This window comes from Onthophagus taurus, chromosome 7, assembly GCF_036711975.1.
Source record: "Onthophagus taurus isolate NC chromosome 7, IU_Otau_3.0, whole genome shotgun sequence".
NCBI classification, from domain to species: Eukaryota; Metazoa; Arthropoda; class Insecta; order Coleoptera; family Scarabaeidae; genus Onthophagus; species Onthophagus taurus.
In genome coordinates this window covers 23,857,812-23,880,948 of record NC_091972.1, presented here as the reverse complement: position 1 = coordinate 23,880,948, position 23,137 = coordinate 23,857,812, and the positions used below count along the sequence as shown (strand labels likewise).

At 35.5% G+C, this 23,137-nt stretch overlaps 1 protein-coding gene across 4 annotated transcripts; it reads left to right on the top strand.

Annotated features, from left to right (window-relative positions):
• The first annotated feature begins 683 nt into the window (after positions 1-683).
• On the top strand, positions 684-23,115 carry LOC111429471 (uncharacterized). 4 transcript variants are annotated; one of them, XM_023065390.2, is made up of 6 exons: positions 684-898; positions 11,793-12,046; positions 12,099-12,469; positions 22,052-22,262; positions 22,332-22,582; positions 22,639-23,115. In XM_023065390.2, the coding sequence occupies exons 4-6, from the start codon at positions 22,053-22,055 to the stop codon at positions 23,027-23,029; spliced, it is 852 nt and encodes a 283-aa protein (XP_022921158.2). In that variant the 5' UTR covers positions 684-898; positions 11,793-12,046; positions 12,099-12,469; position 22,052; the 3' UTR covers positions 23,030-23,115. The 4 variants fall into 4 exon arrangements, with proteins under 4 accessions (XP_022921158.2, XP_022921161.2, XP_022921159.2 ...); XM_023065391.2 differs by lacking the exons at positions 684-898; positions 11,793-12,046; positions 12,099-12,469 and adding exons at positions 12,476-12,719; positions 12,778-12,815; XM_023065393.2 differs by lacking the exons at positions 11,793-12,046; positions 12,099-12,469.
• Positions 23,116-23,137: the final 22 nt, after the last annotated feature.

The window sequence follows — 23,137 nt, the reverse complement described above, 5'->3', positions numbered from 1 at the left end:
TTAAGATTTGAAGACCTTAAAGATTTATGTTAGGTTCATTCTTAATTTTTCTTTGTGATTTCTTAAAAAAATTATTTTATATATTTCTTTGTTAATTTGGAAAATTAATAAATAAAATACTCATGTTGTATTTACTAAAGATATAAATTTATCGAAAATAAACACTCCAAGTACGTTAGGAAAATTATTATGAGTCAAATTTAAATAATTTAATTAATTGTTGACTTTGATATCAAGATTATTTATTTATATCACCAAATAAATGTTGATTAAAGATAATGTATTTGACGATTTTAAACAAAGATATTCCTTCGTAATTTTTTTGTTATTTAATTAATTGTTTGTCTTCAAGATTTTAATCATCCACTACTGTAATTATTATCATAGTAATTGCATAACTGAAAAATCCCCGGTTAATCGCATTAACAAACACTTCGGCATTTCGTATCTCCTTCAACGAAAATCCCCGACTTTTTTTTATGTCGTTTTAACAAAACTTAGATCAAATAAACTATGTAAACTTTTTTACACGTTACACCACATTAAAAAAAAAATATTTTTTTCTTTGAAATTGTTTGCATAGTTGGTTGTATACGTACTTAAATTTTCAGTAATTTATCACTTAAGCATAATCTCACGAATTTAATCAATTCATTAATTGATTAAATTCGCGTTGCAACCAGTTGCAACGATGTGTGAATATGAAGTGAAAGTGTTAAAAGACGTAGAGTTAAAAGAATTACAACAAATTTATAGAAATCACGTACCCTATGCCAGTAATGTAAATAGTTTATTAAAAGTTTATTTTAAATGGAAGAAATCTCATCCAGAAAGAGATTATTTAATATTTTTTGGTTTAAATGATGATTGGAGGAGAAGTGGTACTTTTTTGATGAAGGTAAATGTAATTGCCAAATATAGGATGTTGGGTAAATGTGACTCTAAAATTTATTATTCTCTTGTTCATACTATTTATATTTATATTAGTATTATTATTTTGATTGTTCAAATCGGAACCAAAGAAAAAGTTCCTTAATTTTCGAATAGGCGAGACGATAGCAACAAACCGCTCAGCAACAAACTTTTTTCTTTATATTTCCACCTATTTCTCGGGCCCATATCTTCATTATCTAGAAAACATTGAAATTACCTCAAAATTACTAAACTTCGCGGCCTTGTGCAACCGTTATCAGATGGAAATTCAACAAATGGTTTACATATTCGGAAAGAGCTGACCTTGGACTATCTTATTCCGAGTTTTCGTCCGTCAATATCTGTCGACGTCTGTAAAAAAACGCTCCTGAAAAAGAGCCTGCAGTTGACAACAAACTTTACCTTTGTATTTCCATCTAGTTTTCGTGTATCTAGTACGAGTCTCTACTAACACGCTAGTGTTAGTTCTAGTTTTAAACTGTTCAAAACGGAAAGATTATTTCATGTTACGTGGTAACTTTACCAACCTTAGCATTTTAACTCAGTTGATCAATTTAAAAAACACGAATGCAAACGCGTAAGCGAAGTGTGTCACACACCGTTGGAAAGAGCAGAAAATTTCCCATAAGACGAACATAGTCTTAGTTTTCTCCCCGTTCAAACAAGAAAGTTGTTCACCACAACATGGTTTAGTCGCGGCGAAAATTCATGGTTTTAGGTAAACTTTGACAAAGAAACCGTTTGTGCAAACGCGTGATTAAAGTGTGTCATACACCGTCAGAAAGAGCAGAAAATTTCCTATAAGATGAATAACCATTTCCTATAGTCCGGGAAAATCGATTTTCTTCAAACTTCGCAAAATTCGACCCGTTCGGGGTTTTTAATCGATCTAATTTCAACGGCATGGTATTCCTAGTGGCCTCTTGCTTCAGATTCGAAAAGAAAATTTTCCTAACCAGTTCTTATATTCCGGTAAAATCGATTTTCTTCAAACATAAGCAAATGTCGGCCTGTTTGGAGTTTCTAATCGATCCCATTTCAACGGCATTATATTCCTGGTCGTTTCTTGCTTTAGAATCAAAAAGAAAATTTTAATAACCATTTCTTATATTCCGGGAAAATCGTTTTTCTTCAAACAATCGCAAATTTTGGCCTGTTCGGGGTTTCTAATCGATCTAATTTCAACTGCATCGTATTCCTGGTCGCCTGTTGCTTCAAATCCAAAAAGAAAATTTTCCTAACCATTTCTTCAATCCAACAATCAATTGGACACTTGATTATAATAAGTTTGTGCTTTTCTAGTTTCAGTAGTCATTGGATCAAAAAATAAAACTTGTTCAACATTTGCCACCATTAGCATCCAATGACAGTGCGACGTTTCTTATTTTTTTTTGCTCTCATTATCAACATATCGGCGGACGAAAAGATAGAGATTTAAGATAGAGAAAAGACTAAGCTTTCCAACCGTGTGCTTAGTTTTTCGCTACCTTTCTAGATAACGAAAATATTGCCCGAGAAATAGGTGGAAATATAAGGGAAAAAGTTTGTTGCTGGGCGGTTTGTTGCTATCGTCTCGCCGGTAATTTTCGAGACTATTGGTTAACTTCATTTATGTATGTATAAGCTTAAGATGTTACCTAGAAGTGTGAATTTGTTGGTTATCTTCATCGATTGCGTACTAGATGGTTCATGTTATACCGGTGTTCCACGAAATTTTCCCGGCACTAATTAACCATGTCTAGAGAACAGGTATGGAGAACATTGGACAAAAACGCGCTGTATCTATACGATCTATAGCGTGATTCACATCTGGTGCCAGAAGATTTCCCTAGTTTCCGCAGTTTCAGATTGACGACTTAAAAAATTGAAATGAAGTTTTGATATTTTTGAATACAGTTCCATTTCTTTGCGTATGGTATGTGCGAGTTGGTTTAATTGTTGTTTCAGTTGAGGTTGTTTCTAATAGCTCTTTTCGATTGTGTAAACCGTTTGTTTCATTTTCGTCTGGTAACGGCTGCACAAGGCCTTAAAGTTGGGCAATTTTGAGGTGATTTAAATGCAGTGTTTTTTTCTGCTCTTATTATCAACATATCGGCGGACGAAAACACGATTTAAGATATAGAAAAGACCAAACTTTCCAGTGTGTTCTGAGTTTTTTTGCTATCATTCTGAATAACGAAGATATTGGCCCGAAAAGTAGACGGAAATACTAGGGAAAAGTTTGTTGCTGGACTGGAAAACGATTGTGCAAACGTGTGATTGAGATGTGTTATATACCATTGAAAACAGCAGAAAATTTCCTATAACATGAATATAATTCTAGAGTTTTCTCCTCGTCAGATAAGAGAGTTATTGCCCCAAACGTGGTTTAGCAGCGGCAAAAATTCGTGGTTTAGGTAGTTCTTAGTCAGAAGAAAGGATTGTGCAAACGTGTGATCACGGTGTGACACACACACTATTGGAAATAGCAGGAAATTTCCCATAAGCTGAATATAGTTGTAGAGTTTTGTCCCTGTCAAATAGGAAAGTTATTAGTGCAAGAAATATTTTCGTGTCGTCATCGGTAGAGGCTATTTCAGATGCGTTTTTCTTACAGACGCTGATAGATGTTGGCGGACGAAAACTCGGAATAAGATAGTCTAAGGTCAGCTCTTTCCGAATATGTAAACCATTTGTTGAATTTCCATCTGATAACGGCTGCACAAGGCCGTGAAGTTTGGTAATTTTGAGGTAACTTGAATGCAGTGCGACGTTTCTTTTTTTTTGCTCTCATTATCAACATATTGGCGGATGAAAAGATAGAGATTTAAGATAGAGAAAAGACCAAGCTTTCCAACCGTGTGCTTAGTTTTTCGTTATCTTTCTAGATAACGAAGATATGGGCCCGAGAACTAGGTGGAAATATAAGGGAAAAAGTTTGTTGCTAACGTCTCGCCGGTAATTTTCGAGACTATTGATTATCTTCATTTATGTATGTATAAGCTTAAGATGTTACCTAAAGTGTGAATTTGTTGGTTATCTTGATCGATTGCGTACTAGATGGTTCGTGTTATACAGGTGTTTCATGAAATTTTCCCGGCACTAATTAACCATGTCTAGAGAACATTGGCCAAAAACGCACTGTATCTATACGATCTATAACGTGATTCACATCTGGTGCCAGAAGATTTCCCTGTTTTCCGCAGTTTCAGATTGACGACTTAAAAAGTTGAAATGAAGTTCTGATATTTTTGAATACAGTTCCATTCCTTTGCGTACAGCATGTGCGAGTTGGTTTAATTGTTGTTTCAGTTGAGGTTGTTTCTAATATCTCTTGTTTTTATTATATCCATGATGGGGTTTGGTAATGTACATAAATGTTGTAACAGCTTTCAATATATTTTGCAAGATTAAACCGCGGTTACTTGCAGCCGAGGCTCTAGAATTAATATTATGTTAACCTGAAACTGATCATCATTAGTTTCGTATTAATATAATCTTAGCCACTGAATCACCTCACCCGCAAGCAACCCTGGTTTAATTAGTCAACAGATCGGGTCTTGGCTTACTTTAAAGCGGATGTAGTGATGATCAGTTTCGGGTTCATATGAGGTTAATTGTAAAGCCTTGGCCGCAAGCGACCTCGGCTTAACCTCTCAACTGATTGTCACATTTTAGAAAGTATGCTCATAAAATTGTCTATTTTTTTATTGATTATTTTGGTCAGATTTTTGTTAAAAATAACAAATGTAATGATTTTTTCAAGAAAAAGAAAAAAGCTTAAAATATTTCTGTGTATGATATATTTTGAAACATGGAATTACACAAAGTCCAACATTGCAATCCTTACAGCAGTATCTTGTTTCTCTCCTGACTTTCTTCCCTCGTTCGTCCTTTTTAGAACAGCAAACAACCCATCTTCTGCTTGCATTTTGTTTATTTTTCGTTGAGGACATAAATCCGGTAAGTGACGTCAATCGCGTGGATTTGGTGTTGTTCCTGGCAACTTTTTCTATAAAGCTCAATAGTTCCTAATAGTTTTATCCAATAAATAAAGGAAGATCTTCACGTAAAACTTTTTCCCTCTCTTTCTTGAAGTTGGTTAATCTGTTGATCGGCGCGATCAACACCTTCCATTGTATGATTATAATCTAAAATGGCCTTAGGTTTTTCACCATTTTATTTGCTTTGACTAAATCCTCCATTCCCAAATTATGAATGTCTTTTCCTCGTTGGCAGCCAATAATGCCTCCTTTGTCTAATTTAGTTGACTTCAAATTTGCTGGAACGTCCTTACCCCCAACCTCAATGTCCCGTATGTATATGTTTTGTGTGTTAAAAATAGATCTGCTAGTTGAGGAGACTTATAAAAATTATCAGTAGTTAGACAATATCCTTTCCCTCGCAGATCTTTTATAAGAGTCATAACAATTTGTGAACTTTTAGGCAAATCGTTATATTCGATTAGCAATAAAGTGTCTTTCCCTGTGTATATGATAGTTTTCCATATACATACATATCCAGAGCTCGATTCACAAAGTAAAAAACTTTTTATTCCAAACCTAGCGCGTTTGGTAGTGTTACGGGGGATGGATTGCGCCGAAGAAGAAACAACAGTTGTTGAATAAAACGAAATAATTTATTTACAAAATATGTACACAAAAAAAAACCTCAAAGGTTTTTTTTAAGACGAAAGGGGTCGTCTTCGAATTGGCGGTTGAAGTGCTGGCTTGTTGTCGCTGCTGTTATCGCTGTTGTTGTCGCTTCGGAGTTTGGTTGGAATTGACCGCTGATGGAAACCCGGCCGCCTTAAATAGGCGCCCTTGGGTAAAACCCTATCAACCGGGCGTTGTGGTTGGTTGGCGACCGTCCGATCCGTAGGTCGGGTTGACGACCAATGGCCAAGCAGATCGAACGGCGCTCAATTCGTACTTGGTGACACCCCCTCCCTCAAGGCGCTGGTTCGGGCTGCGCAGGTGGGTGTCGATGTGGTGGAGGAGCCAGACGTAGGTCGTTGATGTGGACTTTGCTGGGCTCTGCAGTCTGGTGTCTGCGGATCCAGTACGTTGTAGGTCCGGCCTCCTCTATAACCATGTGGGGTCCTATCCAACGAGGACCAAACGGCGTCGCTACATGAGCCCGCTCCATTACGAGCTGCCTTGGCAGGAACCGCCTGGGTGGTGGTACAGCCCCAGCGTATCGCTGGCGGTATCGGTGCTCGTTCCTGTGCGCTCGTCTTCTTCTCTCGACCCGTCCTGCCGCTGGCTGTTGACCATCTTGGGGGCCCTCAAGAAACCATTCCCCAGGTCGCGGTAACTCGTATCCCAACAGCAGGGCGGCAGGGGTTTCTCTTGTCGCCGCGTTGCGCCGTGACCGAACGTTGAATAGAGCCCGATTGATGTGTCGATCCCAGGTCGTTGGATTTATGCCCTGGAGTTGGATCCGTATGCATTTCTTTATTTCTTGAATCCTCCTCTCCGCAGGATTGGCCTGAGGGTGGTATATCGGCGTCGTCCAGTGGTGGCACCCCCAACGTCCCAGTTGGCGCTGGTAAACTGAGGCCCGTTGTCGGATAAAATGGCCCTTGGATAACCATACCGGGGAAACACCTCACTCTCCAGGATATTTATGATTTTCGGAGCGCTGCTGGTAGCGGCCGGAAACGCCTCCACCCATCGACTGAACAGGTCGGTGACAACGAACACAAACCTGTTGTTATCTCGTGTTTTCACGTATGGGCCCATGAGGTCTACTGCCAAAACTTCCCATGGTTGTGTGGGCGCTCGTGGTCGTAATGGAGCCCGTTCCTGTAGGGGTCCCCGCTTGAGCGATGAGCAGGCCCAGCAATCCCGGACGTGTCTGGCCACGTCTTCCTCTACGCCGAGCCACCAGTATTTCCTCAGGATGACCCTCGTGGTTTCCTCAGCTCCGGGATGGCCTGCGGTGGACGCGTCATGGTAGGCGTGCAACACCTGGTCGTGCATGTCCTGTGGCACGATCAATCGGTTACCATCGGGATGTCGTCTCCACAAAAGCCCATCATGCACCAAATACTGGGCGGCGACTCTAGCTTCCGCCGGGTTTGCGGGACCCGCCTCGTTGATTCCGTCCAGGGTACGAATCAGGTTTTGGCTGTGGGGATTTCGTCGTTGACTGTCTTTTAAGTCGTCTGCTAGCCCAGGGAATTCGACACATGCGATGTGGGGTCGGACGTTTTTTGGTTCTTGTTCGGCGGATGGTGGAAGAAACATCCGGTCGACGTCAGCTGTGTGACCCGCAGGGGTCGTTGGCTCATGCCCGGGTTGGCGCGAGAGAAAGTCCGGGAGTTCGTTCTGTTCCCCCGGGACGTGTTGTACGTCAAATTTATATTCCTGAAGAAGGAGCGCCCACCGGGTTAACTTGGCGTTCCGGTCCTTCATGGTGTCAAGCCATAACAATGCTCTACTGTCGGTGCGCAGGGTGAATCTTCTGTCCTCCAGGTACGGTCGGAAAAATCGCATCGCCCAGACGACTGCCAAGCATTCCTGTTCGTTAGCATGGTAGCGCTGCTCAGTGGGAGACAACTTGGCGCTGGCAAATGCGATGATCTTCCTTCCCGGTTCTTGGTAGAGGACCGCGGCAATTCCCTTCCCGCAGGCATCGGTCTGTAGCACGAAAGGTTGAGTGAAGTCCGGGCGTCTAAGTTGCAGTGGGCGGCTCAGTAGCTGTTTAATTTCGAGAAAGGCGTTCTCGGCTTCAGCTGTCCACTTAAACTGTTTCTGGCCCCGCAAGAGATCTGTCAGCGGGGTTAACACTTCGGCGCAGCGTGGAATAAACCCGCGTAGCCAGTTACACAGTCCCAAGAAGGATCGCAGCTGCTTCTTGTTGGACGGTCTCGATGCGTCGCAGAGGGAGTTGACATGGTTCGGTAAGGGCTCCACTCCTCCTGGTGTAATCCGGTGACCCAGGTAGTCGATGGTTGTTGCCCCCAAGTGGCATTTTTCCGGTGATAACCGGAGGTTGTGTAACCGGAGTCGTTCAAACACCAGGTGTAAGTGTCTAAGGTGTTCTTCCCAGGAGTTGCTGTAGACGATGACATCATCCAGGTACACCAGGGCGAATTTCCGGAGGTATCCAGGGAGCACTTCTTGCGTCATCAACTTCTGGAACGTCGCCGGGGCATTCTTCAATCCGAAAGGCATGACGCGAAACGGCCATACGTTGGGCGCCAATTGTTACGGGGGATGGATTGCGCCGAAGAAGAAACAACAGTTGTTGAATAAAACGAAATAATTTATTTACAAAATATGTACACAAAAAAAAACCTCAAAGGTTTTTTTTAAGACGAAAGGGGTCGTCTTCGAATTGGCGGTTGAAGTGCTGGCTTGTTGTCGCTATTATCGTTGTCGCTGCTGTTGTCGCTGTTGTTGTCGCTTCGGAGTTTGGTTGGAATTGACCGCTGATGGAAACCCGGCCGCCTTAAATAGGCGCCCTTGGGTAAAACCCTATCAACCGGGCGTTGTGGTTGGTTGGCGACCGTCCGATCCGTAGGTCGGGTTGACGACCAATGGCCAAGCAGATCGAACGGCGCTCAATTCGTACTTGGTGACAGTAGGAATATTTGCTTCCAGCTTAGTCGCCCCTTATAAATCAATAAGCTTTCGTCTATGGAAGTATCTCTTTCTGGTGTAAGCATTTCGACAAAACGCGCAAAGAGCGTAAATCTTTAATAGCGAAAAATGGGGTCCTATACTCTGCCGCTTTGTCCACTCCAAATTCGGTTTTTTTTACTATGCCTTCAATTATTATAATGGCAAAGAAAACTTAAATTTCATTATCGGATGTTGCTGTCCAACCCTTCAAACGTGAGTAGGTTTTTGCTATTGAATTAGCTATGATTTGTTCTGCATATCTGACAATACCGCCATCAGAAGTTTCTGCTCCTGGTGTATCAGTAAAGGGGAAACGTAGTGGAGCTGATATTGGATTGTCAATATCCTCAAAAAAAATACTCTCTTCGTCGCTTGCCGAAATCTCGCTGTTTGGCTGATAATCACTATCAGTATCGGTATCCGAAAACATGGTATTTGAATAAAAAACATTGATTAGGAGAACTCATTAGCTAAATAATTGTAGATACTACAATAAAACAATAAAAATACGTACCTTCCATATAAGGAACAAAAAACGAATTGAAACTAAACACAAACGTCTTCAAAACTGAACAAGAAAAGAGCTGCAACCGAACTGCACGAAAGGTCAGCTGTACTAAAGTGAAGAAATTAGAACAATATTTACTTTTTTATTTTCAAGATGGAATCGAGAAGTGTCGATAACCGAGGGAAAAGGTTCAAACAAGGGTCCATTTAAATTTTACACATTTTAATCAGTTAAGGGATTAATTGGATAAAATCATGCAACTATGTGATGATCACTTTCGGGTTAATATGACAGTAATTGCAGAAATGTATGATTTTATCCAATTTAGACGGCCGAGGTTCTTCAACTAATCACATCAACTCGAAACTGATAATCACATTGCTGCTTAATAATCTAATACATACTTTTGTCTATACTTTCCATCGTTTGTTGAGCGAGGTCTAAGTTTAAATTACTCATAATATTCCAATAACACATGCCCAATAATTAATCTAGGAACTTTGGGATTTGGTCCATATTGATGATGGATTAATGAATGGGGAAATTTATATTTTTTGTTATAACTAGGTCTAAGATGTCTGGAATAGTCTCTTTGATAGGGAAAACATGTATATTAATCCAGTACATATAATTCATATTGGCCTAAGAGATTATTGAGAAGATGTTTTGATTATTTCTTCTAGGATTTCTGATATACAAGCAAACCGTCTATGCCAACGGTTAAGGATAAAAGATTCGCAAAGATACTGATATCCTGAAAGGATGCCCATGAAGCAATTAGCAATCAGACAACAGCGCAGTATTTCATGTTCCTTCTTATGAATTGATAAAGTGTTTTCATTGAGATTGACGTGGTAAACACAGAAGTATTTCTAATAATAAAGCCAAAGTAGTTCCGAACACCTGTAGAGAGTTTGTTTCTATGATCGTTAAAGCTTTGATGGAGAAAGTTTCGTCCAATCAAAACTCAGGTTCTTGCCAAAGTCGTTTTTATAAAACATGGCGTCTATGTGTCGAAACATTTCAGATAAATTATGTTCAAATTTGCATAGATGTTTACCAGATTACTGTAAGTAAAAATGATGTCGTACAACCAAAGCAGAAATTAAAGTTGTTTCTTAACTTGGGTTAAGTAGGTATACAAACTCTTACGGCCCCTGGTTGCGATACCATACCTCATTCTAGAATAGTAAGAAGAGCTGCAGAAGATACTAGCTTTGTTGTTAATATCCTATTCATCGGTGAAGTTATATCAAGAAACAACAAAGTTATTAATTCCACAACAATCTTATTTTTGCATATGCCGCTGTCAAGATGAGATATCTACATCGATTTTCTTTGAATATTTGCTTCAGTATTTTGATAAATCATTTAATTGTGCCAGTAGCTCCAACAAACTTTTCAAATGGCGAAGTACTCCTTAAATGTTAGATATTATACAGTGCGCGGCAAAATTATGGAACATATTCAATAAATTCATAAGAAAATTTTTTTTGCAAAAATGGCGAAACGGGTCAATTTTGGTTAATCATAACACACATTATGACACCATATTCACTTCCTGATAATCATTTTTTTATGAGTTATGACGTCAGCGACATTTTATGACCAATGTTATGACGTAGTCGATTTTAAAAATTCATAAAATAGTCAAATATATTCATTAAAATAAAATAATTGAACTTTAATAAGTGAAAAAAATTGTTTCTTAATTTTAAAATACGTTTCTGTACTGTATATCTTCGTAAAGTTAAAGAATTTAGTTAAAATTCGATGTAAAAATCGTCTCTTAATTTCCATTAGTAATATTTTTTTCTAATCTCATTTAAAATGGCATTTTGACCGTTTAATATTATAGAAAGTCTCAATAATTTTAAGCCATTTACGACCATTAAAGCGTTTACGCACCGTTTCTTCAAATTTTTTTCCCTTTTTTTGACATAAGGCTTTTGCGAATTTTTTATCGCCCCAGCAAATAAGGCTGGGGCGATAGTACATGGTTACGCATGGGTAATACTATTTTTTTTGTTCGAAAAAAAATACAATTTGTAAAATAAGTAATACAAAACAAAACAACATAAAACAGAAAAAAAATACAAACAAACAATTACAACACAGAAAACAATCTAAAAATACACGAATTAATCGCTATAAAAATTGTTTCAATTCAATTAAACACTCACTAAACTAATTTTGACGTTTTTGAATAGACATTATTAAAACCAAACAAAGCGTTTCCATGGTTACCCATGTGTAATGCTATTTTTACGTTCACAAAAAAAAATAAAATTCTTGCCTTTAAAAGAATTTTAAAAAAAATTTCGATGACGTCATAACTCATAAAAAAATAACTATCAGGAAGTGAATATGGTGTAATAATGTGTGTTATGATTTATGATTAACCAAAATTGACCCGTTTCGCCATTTTTGCAAAAAAAAATTTGTTATCAATTTATTGAATATGTTCCATAATTTTGCCGCGCACTGTATAATCTTTTGTTGGAATTTAGATTCTCTCTAACCTGATCTCTTTTGTGAGATCTCCAAAAATCATTTCTTTGCGCAGTATTGACAGACAGTAATTTATTTTTGGTATATTGATTTGTTAAATAGTATCGTTGCAATAATTAACATTTTTGAAATATATATTCCAAAAATTATTATTATATTTTAAATTTAGTCATTTACCTAATACCTTATTTTTTAATCAAAAAATTATAGTTACAAATATTTTTTCACAGTTTAGATCGTTCGATATATTTTTATCAACACTTGATGATACCGGAACAGATCTTTATAATTTACTTAATAAATCTAAAGCTTTAAACGTTCAACCACAACCATACCCAAGAAATATATATGGTACAAGAAACAAACATTTACCAGCCCTTTACAAGTCTCTACATGAACTTAATATTTTCCCAAAAATTCGATCTATTTGGGAAAATAAAACGTATTGGTTACCAAAAGAAGCAGCATTAAAATATGTTATAAAGTAACGAATTAATTGCTTTTTTAGTTAATTTTCTAATTAAGTAACATTTTAGTTGTCCTGAACACGTTTATATTGATAATTTAAAAACGTCACACGTCGATTTAATTTGTAGCTTATGGCCTCATGCTCACGCAGGTTCCAAAGAATATTTAAAAACCTATATTGAAATGAACAAATCGTATGGTTTATTTTTAAAAGGAACCGACCAATTAATTTCTTGGGTGTTACAAAATTTTTGGGGAACTTTAATCGTTTTAGAAACTGTGCCCGAACACAAAAGGAAAGGATACGCATCTTTGATGGTAAAAAAAATGTCGTTGGAAATCGCTAAAGATGGAATCAACCCATTATGTGGAATTGTTGTGGGAAATACCGTTTCAGAAGCTTTATTTGAAAAACTTGGATTCAAACATATTGATACTTGTACGTTTATGTTATATTAGTTTTTTTGGTAAAAAAAATTTAATTGTGAAATAAATTTGTTTTTAATTTGCAATATAAGCTATTTTATCGGTTTTAACCGAGACTGTGTAATAAAATTTAGTTAATCTTTGATCGTCCTTCATCTATTAACAAATTTTAGTTTCTTCTATTTAAATAACTTCAAAAGTAGTATTTTAAAAGTACCATGTAACAATGTCAAGTTATTTTTAACATCCTCTTTTTATTGTCGGTAAGATTGTGTAATCTAATCTAATTGTAAGCAATTTTTTATGTTTATTTCGTTGCAGTGCACTTGAAGTCGAAATCGTTTATATTTACTTTTGTGGTAAGATTTATCGTTAAATTAATATCTCTGTAATTTTTAATATTGATAAGATATTGAGATAGTATGTAAATGATTCAAATTTGGTGTTACATTAATTACTTGATTAATATTTTTCGACTACTGTTGTAATTTTTAATATTTGGGGAGATTCAGATATAATGACGCACTCAAACATTGATTATGTAAGGTATTTTTACTGTATTGGTCAAGAGTTTGGAAACAATTGTCGATTTCAATTCAATTGATTAATACGATTAATACTTTAACTGGCGTTATTAGTCAATCTTAATCTCCACATATGTTAAGAAATTAATTTTACTATGATAGGCCTAGAAGAAGATGAGGTGGATATCTTTTTCCTTCTACAGCATTTGTGCCTGCCAGAATATCCTTCCAGTCTTACGTACCACATCGTCAATAAATCTCAGTTTTGGTCTCTCACGTAACCTTAACTGGTTGGTTTTAATAAATCTAACCTTATCTAATATTCGCGTCATTGTATACTCGCTAGGATGAATTTGGCATTTTATTTATTACAAGAAACTTAGTAATTTAGTTACAAAAATGCCATTCGCAAGTGTGTTTCTGGAACAGAATTGTAATTTGAATGTCTCTCGCAATTTATGGAAGCAGTTAAAAAGCTACAATGTTAAGTCTTGTGCAGCTTTGCTGTCTGACTTGACTTAAATCATGATTTATTGTTATCAATTTTGAGTTACATTGGAATTAGTAGTATGGCTGTTAATTAATTTCGAAACTATCTTATGGATAGGCGACAGTCAGTCAAGGAGAATGATGCAATGTCGTTTTCCATGGCAGTTGTATCTGGTGTACCTCAAGGGTCTATTTTGAGTGCGATTCTTTTTACAAAATTCACTTGTAACCTGTTTTCGGATTTAAGTAGCTTATCGTATCATTTATATTATGCCGATGATACGTACCTATATTGTAGCTTTTTGCCGCATGAAGCAGTGGATATGTGCAGTAGAGTAAATCAGGAGATACAACAACTATGTGCTAGTATTAGCCAGCACTCAATATCAGCATCGTTTTGTGATAGGGCATATGGTTTCATATGGTTTTCTTGTGGATTGAAACGACATCTTTGTAACTCATTAGTTCTCTCCCATTTTAATTATTGCAGCGTTGTGTTTAGTCCTTTTTTATCGTTTTATTATCGTAAAACTTCTGCTTACGTTTTATTTACGGCATCAGACGCAGAGATCATATCTCAGGGAAGCTTATGACATGCGGGTGGCTAAACGTAAGACAGAGATTCATTACACATTACTTTAATTTGTTGCATTCTTTGTTATTCCACCGGAAGCCTCCTTATTTAGTCAATAAAATAAAGTTTAGGGCTGACGTTCACCACCTCAATTTAAGGCATCGTTTTGGTGTTACCATTTGTTATGTTCTGTTACGGTTACAAAAACAACACTCTAGATATTAATTAACTAAACACTTCTTTAATAATATATCAACAATAATCTCGATACTCGGTTATTTGTTATATCCGATTCTTCGCGTCGTTTTTCTCTCTCTTGTCTGAACTTAGCGCGCATATATCTGTCATTGTCTAAAAACAGTTCAATGATCTTTATAGGTGCTGGACACTACATCCCTCCTACACTGTATAATCTGAAAGATACTTCGGTGGTTTTCTTGATCTTTTAGATTTCCATGTTGTTGTGGGAGTTTCTCTTTGCCAGGTGTTGAAGTTGTATCTGTTGGTGTGGATGTCGGTGATGATTCTCCTGGTGGTGGAGTCGTCGGTGGTGGAATCGGTATTGGAGATGTGGGCAGTGGAACCTCAATCGTTGTTGAAGATATCTAAGTTGGTGGATCTCTCGCTATCGCAGTTGCCATTGGTGGAGATATTCCAACTGCGGTTGTTGATGGTTTCGGTGTACTCACGAGTATCAAAGGGGTCATTGGGCATGTCGATCTTACTGGGGGTTTCGTAACAGGTTTGGGTTATTCCGGGTTAGTTGAGGATAAACATAGCTTAAAGAATGATGAGTTCCCTATTATACATTGATTTCCTCTCTGCGCTCGGATTTGAGAACCTGTGATTTCTGTTATTGTATATGGTATTGGGTCATATTTTGAAGTTAGAAAAGTCTTTTTCTGTTGTTTGCAGTATACTTTGTCATTTATTTTGAACTGGTGATGTCGCGTTTTTCGTTTTAAGTTTGCTTTATCAATCTTCTGTTGATAATTTTCCATTTTATTGTGATTGTTTTTCTCTTTTATTATGGTTGGTAAATACCCTTTCATATCTGTGTGGAAAACTGCAATGTATGGAGTTCGATTTGTGGTAGAGTGGAGTACTTCTATAATTGGTAAAAAATTCTTGTAACGTATCTTCCATCTGACCTGACTCAAAATATGAGCATGTAAGTAATTGTTTTAGTGTTTTTCCAAATCTTTCTGGTAGGCCATTCTTAAAAACTTAGAAAATTCATCAATTAGTACAAAACAATACTTCCCGTTTTTAAATGGACCAGCATAATCTATATCTACATATTGAAATGGATAGCTAGCTCTGTTTAATGATACGATAGGGTGGATGGGGTCTCTTTGTCTATGAGGCGTTGTAATTTGACATGCTGTATAGTGTTTTATGAAATTTTCGACTTTTTCTTCTAGTTTTGGGACCATACCTTTGTTCAAAGTAAACTTTTTGACATATAATCTTATAATCGAATCTTGTAAACTGTTGGGTATAATTATTTGACGACCTTTTAGTAATATTCCATTTATCTCAGTAATTTCTTCTTTTATCTTTGAATAATTCTAGGTTTTGCCAAGGTTTGTAATCATTCGTTCTTATAGCCATTTTCAAAGCTTATAATGTTTCGTCTTGATCGGTATTCTGTTTAATCTGATCTAACGATATCAATTTAGGTGTTGATGTGTTAGAAATGAATTGAACATACTGTTCAGTTCTGTTCTTGACATGATTCATGTTGCTTTCTGTAATCGCATATTTTGATAAGTAATCAGATGGATTACATGAGCCTTTTTGCCTCAAATTTTAATTCTTGTACTTTTAAGTATAATCGCTCTAACCGTGCACTTGGAGCTGCTCTTGGCTTTGATAATATACTCAACGGTTTGTGATCCGTGTGTAACGTGAATGTCGTTCCAAGTAGATAAATTCTAAAATGTTGGATTGTCCAACACGCAGCTAGCGCCTTCCTTTCAAAGTGGCTGTATCGTATTTCTGCGTCTGTTAGGGATCTGCTGGCGTAAGCAACAATCGCCGTGTGTTTATGGCCTTGGGAAAGAATAGCTCCTAGGCCACAAGGACTCGCATCAACTATCAGATAAGTAGGTTTGTGTATGTCATAATAAGCTAATTTGTCAGCACAACTTAATTGTTTCTTTAGGAACTGAAAAGATTGTTGATGTTCGTTAGTCCAAATTCATTTTCCAGATTTTGACATTAATTTTCGCAGAATTTCTGTATTGCTTGATAAATTAGGAAGGAATTTTCCTACGTACGTTATCATTCCTAGAAAGCTTCTCAGTAGTTGTTGATCTTGCGGTGGTTTCAAGTTTAATATGCTCTCTACTTTCAGGATCTGGATATATTCGATCTGCTGCAAATATATATCCGAAGAATTTAATCTTATCGGTGTTAAATACACATTTTTTTTCATTAATTGTTAGATTGTTTGTATGCAATCGTTCAAGTACTCTTTCTAGGGCTTTGTCATGTTCGACATGAGTTTGTCCAAAAACTAGAATATCATCACTGATGTTTAGTACACCGTTTATTCCTATTAACACTTGTCTAATCGTATTTTGAAATATATTTCAGCTGCTGAATTTATTCCAAAGTTATGTATCGTGATTTTTCGTTTAAAGTTTAGATAACCTTCATTGAGGTCAATTTTAGAGAACTGTATTGCTTCATTTAAAGGTGATATAACTTCATCTATGGCAGGCGTTGGATGCCTTTCCCTCATTATTGCTTTGTTAGCTTCTCTCATGTCTACACAAATTCTAAATGTGCCTGTTTCTCTTTTTGGTACAATTACTATGGGTGAAACCCATGGTGTTTCTCCTGTTGCAACTTCGATAGTTCCTTGTTTTTCCAATCTGTTTATTTCTTCTTCTACTTGTGTTCTTAAGTGAAAGGGTATCCAACTATGTTTGTTTGCTACTGATGGATCCATCTCATCTATGTGCAATTTTATTTTTGTGTTTTTCAAATTCCCAATTCCAGTTAGTAAATTAATAATTTCTTTTGGATGTGTTGTAGATGGTTTTGAATATCTGTGCTGTATGCTAGTTGAATAAGGTTCAATTTTCTGGCTGTGGTATAACTAAGCAATGGTTCGCCCATTCCATTTATTACAAATACATCTGCTTAGACTTGGCAATTATGGTATTCAAATTTTGCTGTAAATTTACCCAAAATATTAAGTTTGTTGTTAGAGTTATATGCCACAACTGATGGGTATGTTGGTGTTAAGTCTTTAGTTGATATGTTTATTTCAGATAATATCTTTTTGTTAATTATATTAACTGAGAATACAGTATCAATAATAAAATTTATTTTATTTCCACTCATAGAAATATTTGTCCTAGGAATTGTATTTATTGTGTTGATTGTTAACGAAAACGAATTTTCAGAATCTGATGATTCTTCAGCTTTGTTGTTGTTTACTTGTTGTTTTGTTTGTTTATCATTGTTTCGTTGGTTTTGGTGCTGTTTTTTCCTTTTGTTGCTCTCGAGGTTTAGCCATGCAGACTGTTGCAAAATGTCCATGCTTTCCACAGTAGTGGCAGCCAATGTTGTATGCCGGGCATGTTTGCCTTCCATTCTTGTGCCATTTGTTGCCACAATTTTTACATTGGCGTTGATTTTGAAATTCTTTTCGTTTCATTATAATTTTTGTTATCTTTTATCCTGTTTACCTCTCGTACGTTCTTGCTTTTCATATCTTCCAATTGTTCTTTTGTTGATTCTAAACTTTGCTCTTGTGAGTAAATCTTCCAAACTGGGTCGTTCCGTTAGCTCGTATTTCCTAATTTCATTCGTGTTAGTGTTTAATATTATTTGTGAATTTATTTCATTTTCTGGCTTATCAAAATTACATGTTTTCGAAAATTTTAAAAGTCTTGCGTAATATTGATCGATTCTTTCGTCAGAAAATTGTTTACATTGTCTAAAGTTAAATATCTCATACTCTTGATTTATTTTCGGATGAAAATATTTACATAATGTTCGTTTTGCTATGTCGTACGAGGATGGAGAAGTTGGTTCTGTAGGATCTACTTCTAAGGTTGCAAGGTCAAGGAAAAGATCATGTCCACCCTCACCTGCGTAATGTAGTAGCAACGTTTTCTTCCTGTCGTCGTTTTGGATATCGACTGCAACCAGCTGGTTTTCGAAACGGTTCAACCATTTCTTCCAGCGTGTCCCTAGGTTGTTGATGCCTTCATGAAGGTTGAATGGTTGAAATACTGCTGAATTCACCAATGTTCATCTTTGTTCTATTCCGGTAACCTCCAATTTTTTTGAGGTTATGTCCCTAGTGTGGGTTTTTTCTTTTTGTTCGGTGCTGTTTTTTCACTTTTTCAGCCTCGTCGCCAGTTGTTATGTTTTGTTACAGTTACAAAAATAACGCTCTAGATATTGATTAACTAAACACTTCATTAATAATATATCAACAATAATCTCGATACTCGGTTATTTGTTATATCCTTTGATTATATACAGGGTCATCCACGACGACCTCCATTAGAACTTTACAGGGTTCTGGCCAAAATACTAATTAGAAAAATTCTCGAGTTATTCGAATTTTTCTAGAAAAATCTGCTCCAGCAGACATTTGTTCAAAAAATCAGAGAACACTCGATTTTTGGGGTATCAATTTAGGATTCAGAACATGCTTAAGCAACATGATGGAGTATATTTTGGTGCCGAGTATGGCTGTCTAGAACGTTTGGTCACTTTACTATGGCACGTTACCTTTTCGAAACTTGGAAGTACCATAACTTCATTTCTTTAAATGGCACCCCCCATATTTTATTACTTAGTTGTCTTCGGTGTTTCATTTTACATCTTTTATATCCCATATGTCCTATACATAACATTTATAGTTTGGGAAAGAATTAGGGTTTATTGAAAAATGCACACAAATATCGATATTTAATCTAGTGTGTCAAAACGATACGTTTAATCAAAAACCTTTTGATTAGGCTTTTAGAATAAGTTGAAAAATTGAAGGGTTTACGACATAATACAAAAGTTTTAAGGAAATAATCTTTCTGAACATCTTGTATAGCATTGTTTCCGTGGTTTAGAACTGGGACAGATACAGGAAAAAAGTATTCGAGTACCGGATACCGGATACTTACAATGTATACGGATACTTTTTTTTAAAAAAGTACGGATGCTTTCACCATAAAAGTATCCGGATAGTTGTACCCGGGTATATGTGTCAGGCAGTTTTCGGATACATTCTCGGATACTTTTAAAATGACCTAAATTATTGTTAAACTAATATATTGGCATCCATATTTTACTTACAGTGATTCTTAATCTTTTCTCCTATATTTTTCCAGAGTGGTCTCTCGCTAGGGAAATTTAGTGTACACTTGCTAGGGAATGAGTTCTTTGAATTTAAACAACTAACTTCCAACATGTAACGCCACAATTATTGATGTAGTCACAAAAAATAGTAGAAGTAGAAAAAATAGAAAAAAAGTAGAAGAAACTGAAAAAAAAAAATAGGAAATCAAACATTTTCGTGTATATGTACGTGTGTAATAATAGAATAGGAACCAAAAAAAAACCCAATTAAAAGGTATCCGAACACCGAAAAAAGTATCCGGATACCGGATACTTTATGTTTAGTCATGGATACCGGATACAAAATTTGAAAAGTAACCTGATACTGTATCCGGATACTACCCAACTCTGCCGTGGTTGCATATTTTCAAAAGTGATCTTAAACGATTTCTCATGATAACATTGCACTGTCCGCCAAATTTTATCTTTCTAATACAAACCATATAAATATTTAGGAAAATGTTTAAAAATTTCTTAACTTTGAAGGCTAGATATAGTAATTTATGGGTTTAGACTAAACATTTTTACACGAATCGTCATCATTTTTACTCTAGAATTTCTGATTAAAATTATGCCACGACTAACAGAAACATCCTGTATATACATTTTTTTTTTTAATTTGGTGTATGTTGAACCAGATCTTTATCTGTTATTGCGCCTTTTATGCTAATGGTTTTTGTTTTTGATTTTATGGTTACGTAGATAATTTCTATTATTATTGTGGTACAATGTACTGTATTGGTACAATAAATACTTAATTATTTATTTATTTAAACAGAAATGGCTTTCCTACTCGAAACAGAAGCATGAAGCGGTAAATGAAAATTTTGCGGAATTTGCTGTGTGCTTGCACATAACTTTGACCATTTTTTAAATAAGATGTAACAGCAAAACCTTGTTATTCATCATCCAATTAAGCATGTTGATTTAACTGTCATGTGTATTTATTATGATTGAATAAGGTTTAACTGACTGAATATGTATTCAAAATGTGAAACTTTTTTCTGCTTTTATATAAAATGTCGTCGTTTGTCTTAATATTTGTTGCAAAACAAATTAAATTTATGTTTTATAATACTTCTTTAATAGTTTTAAATAATGCGGTTTGACTGCCACATCCTGCACTAAACAGTGATCAGAGTCAATGATAGCTCCTTGTTTTTGTAGTCGCGTACGTTAGATCTATGTTTTGAGTTTATCAATATGTGATTGATTTGATTTATACTATGCCCACCTGGCGAGGTCCACGCTATTTGTCTATGCATTTATGTGGGAAGTATGTGCTGCTAATAGTCATATTAATGCATGAGACAAAGATGACAGGTCTGGTTCTGTTATCATTATACTCTTGATGTAAAGTATATAGTAATATTGTTGGTCTGTAAATATTTTCTCGGCCTGATTTTGCAGTCATATCTCCCAATATTATTTTCACATCGCTTCTGGGGCATTGGTGGTATATGCGATTAAGTTTTTCATTAAATGTTCGTGTATGTACGCTTATAAAGCTTTTAATCTGGTGAGATTTATTCGGCATCATCGACCATTTTGAACGGCTTCTTGGCTATGCTCCTTTCGTTCTGTCCCAAAGACTTGAGGAAATTACTAGACCAGTCCACCAGCGTTGAGATGTTGCAGCTTCCAGGGGTGGCTTTTTATTTCTTAGACCTGTACCTCCTAAACTGATTACTACTTTTACATTGATTAAAGCGAATGAATGAGTACGAAAATGTCCCAAAGTGTTAATAAAAGTGTCCTCTTTCCAATGAACCAACCCGTTTTGAAAAATAACTTATAGTTTTTGAGAAAACAATATTTGAAGTTTTGATACAATTTTCGATGTTGCAATTTTCATCGATAACTTTCAAAATTCGCTATACAATTAATTTCTTGCAGGATCCTTGTGGAAATATCACCAATTATTAATTAAAGTGTTCTCTTTTTAGTGCAACAAGCCGTTTTGAAAAATCACTTTTAGTTCTTAAGAAATTAATTTTGGAAATAATCGAAAATTTTTTCGAATTTTGTAATTTTCGCCGATTAAGTTTTAAAAATTCGTATAAAATCCACTTCTTGGAATGTAAGTATGAAAATTTCCCAAAGTGTTAATAATTGTGTCCTCTTTCCAATGAACCAACCCGTTTTGAAAAATAACTTGTAGTTTTTGAGAAAACAATATTTGAAGTTTTGATCAAATTTTCGATGTTGCAATTTTCATCTATATCTTTCAAAATTCGCTATAAAATTCATTTCTTGAAGGATCCTTGTGGAAATATCGCCAATTATTAAGAAAAGTATCTTGGACCCAAATAAGTTGACATATCTTCATGAGCTTTCTTATTAATTTCATTTTTATTCAAATATCGCAATAATGTGGCATTATAGGGTATCACTTCAGAAATGTACCAGAAATTATAACCATAATGGCCAGATAGATATGCCGGATAACCGGATATCTGGTCGAAGGGGATGCCGAATATCCGGTATCCTGCTTTTCGCAAATTCACTATTCGTTCCATCACTAGGACAAACCTTTAATAAGAATCAAGAAGCAAGATTTTAAAACTTTCAAACTTAACCTGTCTAGTTTTACTACAAAATCAATTTCTATATTTTAAATAATATTGTATTATAATTTTTTTAGAATGATGGATGACATTAAAATGAAACCATTGGGAGCCCTTCAAATTAAAGAGCTACAACAAATTTATGAACACGAAGTTCCATATGCAAGTCACGTTAATAGTTTATTTTTAACATATTTTAAGTGGAAAAGAAGCCATCCGGAAAGAGATGATTTAAACTTTTATGGATTGGATGACGATTGGAAAAAAAGTGGAACATTTTTATTGCTAGTAATAATAATTTAAAAAGAATATTTTTTATTAAATTGGTTTTCAAACGTTTCATAAAAGTACTTTTAGTTTAGACAATTTGATATATTCATGTTTACGTTAGATAAAACTGGTGAAGATCTCCTCGCTTTACTTAACGATTCGAAGTGTTTAAAAATAGCTTCTGATACTTGGAATAATCCAGTTATTTATGGAATAAGAAATGAACATTTACCACCGATTCACGAATGTTTAAGATGCCACAAAGTTCCAATTAAAGCCATTTTTGATAACAAACTTTTTTATTTGCCAAAAGAAGAAGCTTTAAAATTTGAAATCATGTGAAAAATTACAAATTGTTCATAAAATTATAAATATTAATTTCTTTTTATTATAGATGTCCTGATGAGGTTTATATCGATAAATTAAACGTTTCCTACATAGATTTATTATGCAGTTTATGGCCATATTCTTTTCCTGGTGTGGAAGAATATTTATCATGTTTTATTGAAATGAATCATGGATATGGAGTATTCTTAAAAGAGAATCGTCGTTTGGTTTCATGGGTGTTGCAAGATTATTGGGGAGTCTTAATTGTTTTAGAGACAGTTCCTGAATTTAAAAGGAAAGGATATGGATCGTTAATTGTTAAGAAAATGTGTGTAGAAGTTGCAAAAGAAGGAATTAATCCTATGTGTACAATTGTAAATAAAAATCACATTTCAAAAGGATTATTTTTGAAATTAGGATTTCAATGTATCGGGGACTGCACTTATTTGTGCCTATAACAAATATTAGAAAATTTAAAAAGTATTAGTTAATTTAAAATTTTGTAAATTTAAGAATAGTTTGTAAAATAAAAATTTGAAGAGAATTTGGTTGCCTAACTACAAAAA

Excerpts from the sequence above, each read along its gene's own strand:
- LOC111429471 (XM_023065393.2), top strand. The coding sequence starts at position 22,053 with ATGATGGATGACATTAAAATGAAACCATTGGGAGCCCTTCAAATTAAA. Across the intron at positions 22,263-22,331 it reads GTGGAACATTTTTATTGCTA|TTTAGACAATTTGATATATT; the intron begins GTAATAATAATT and ends AAGTACTTTTAG. Across the intron at positions 22,583-22,638 it reads GCTTTAAAATTTGAAATCAT|ATGTCCTGATGAGGTTTATA; the intron begins GTGAAAAATTAC and ends TTTTTATTATAG.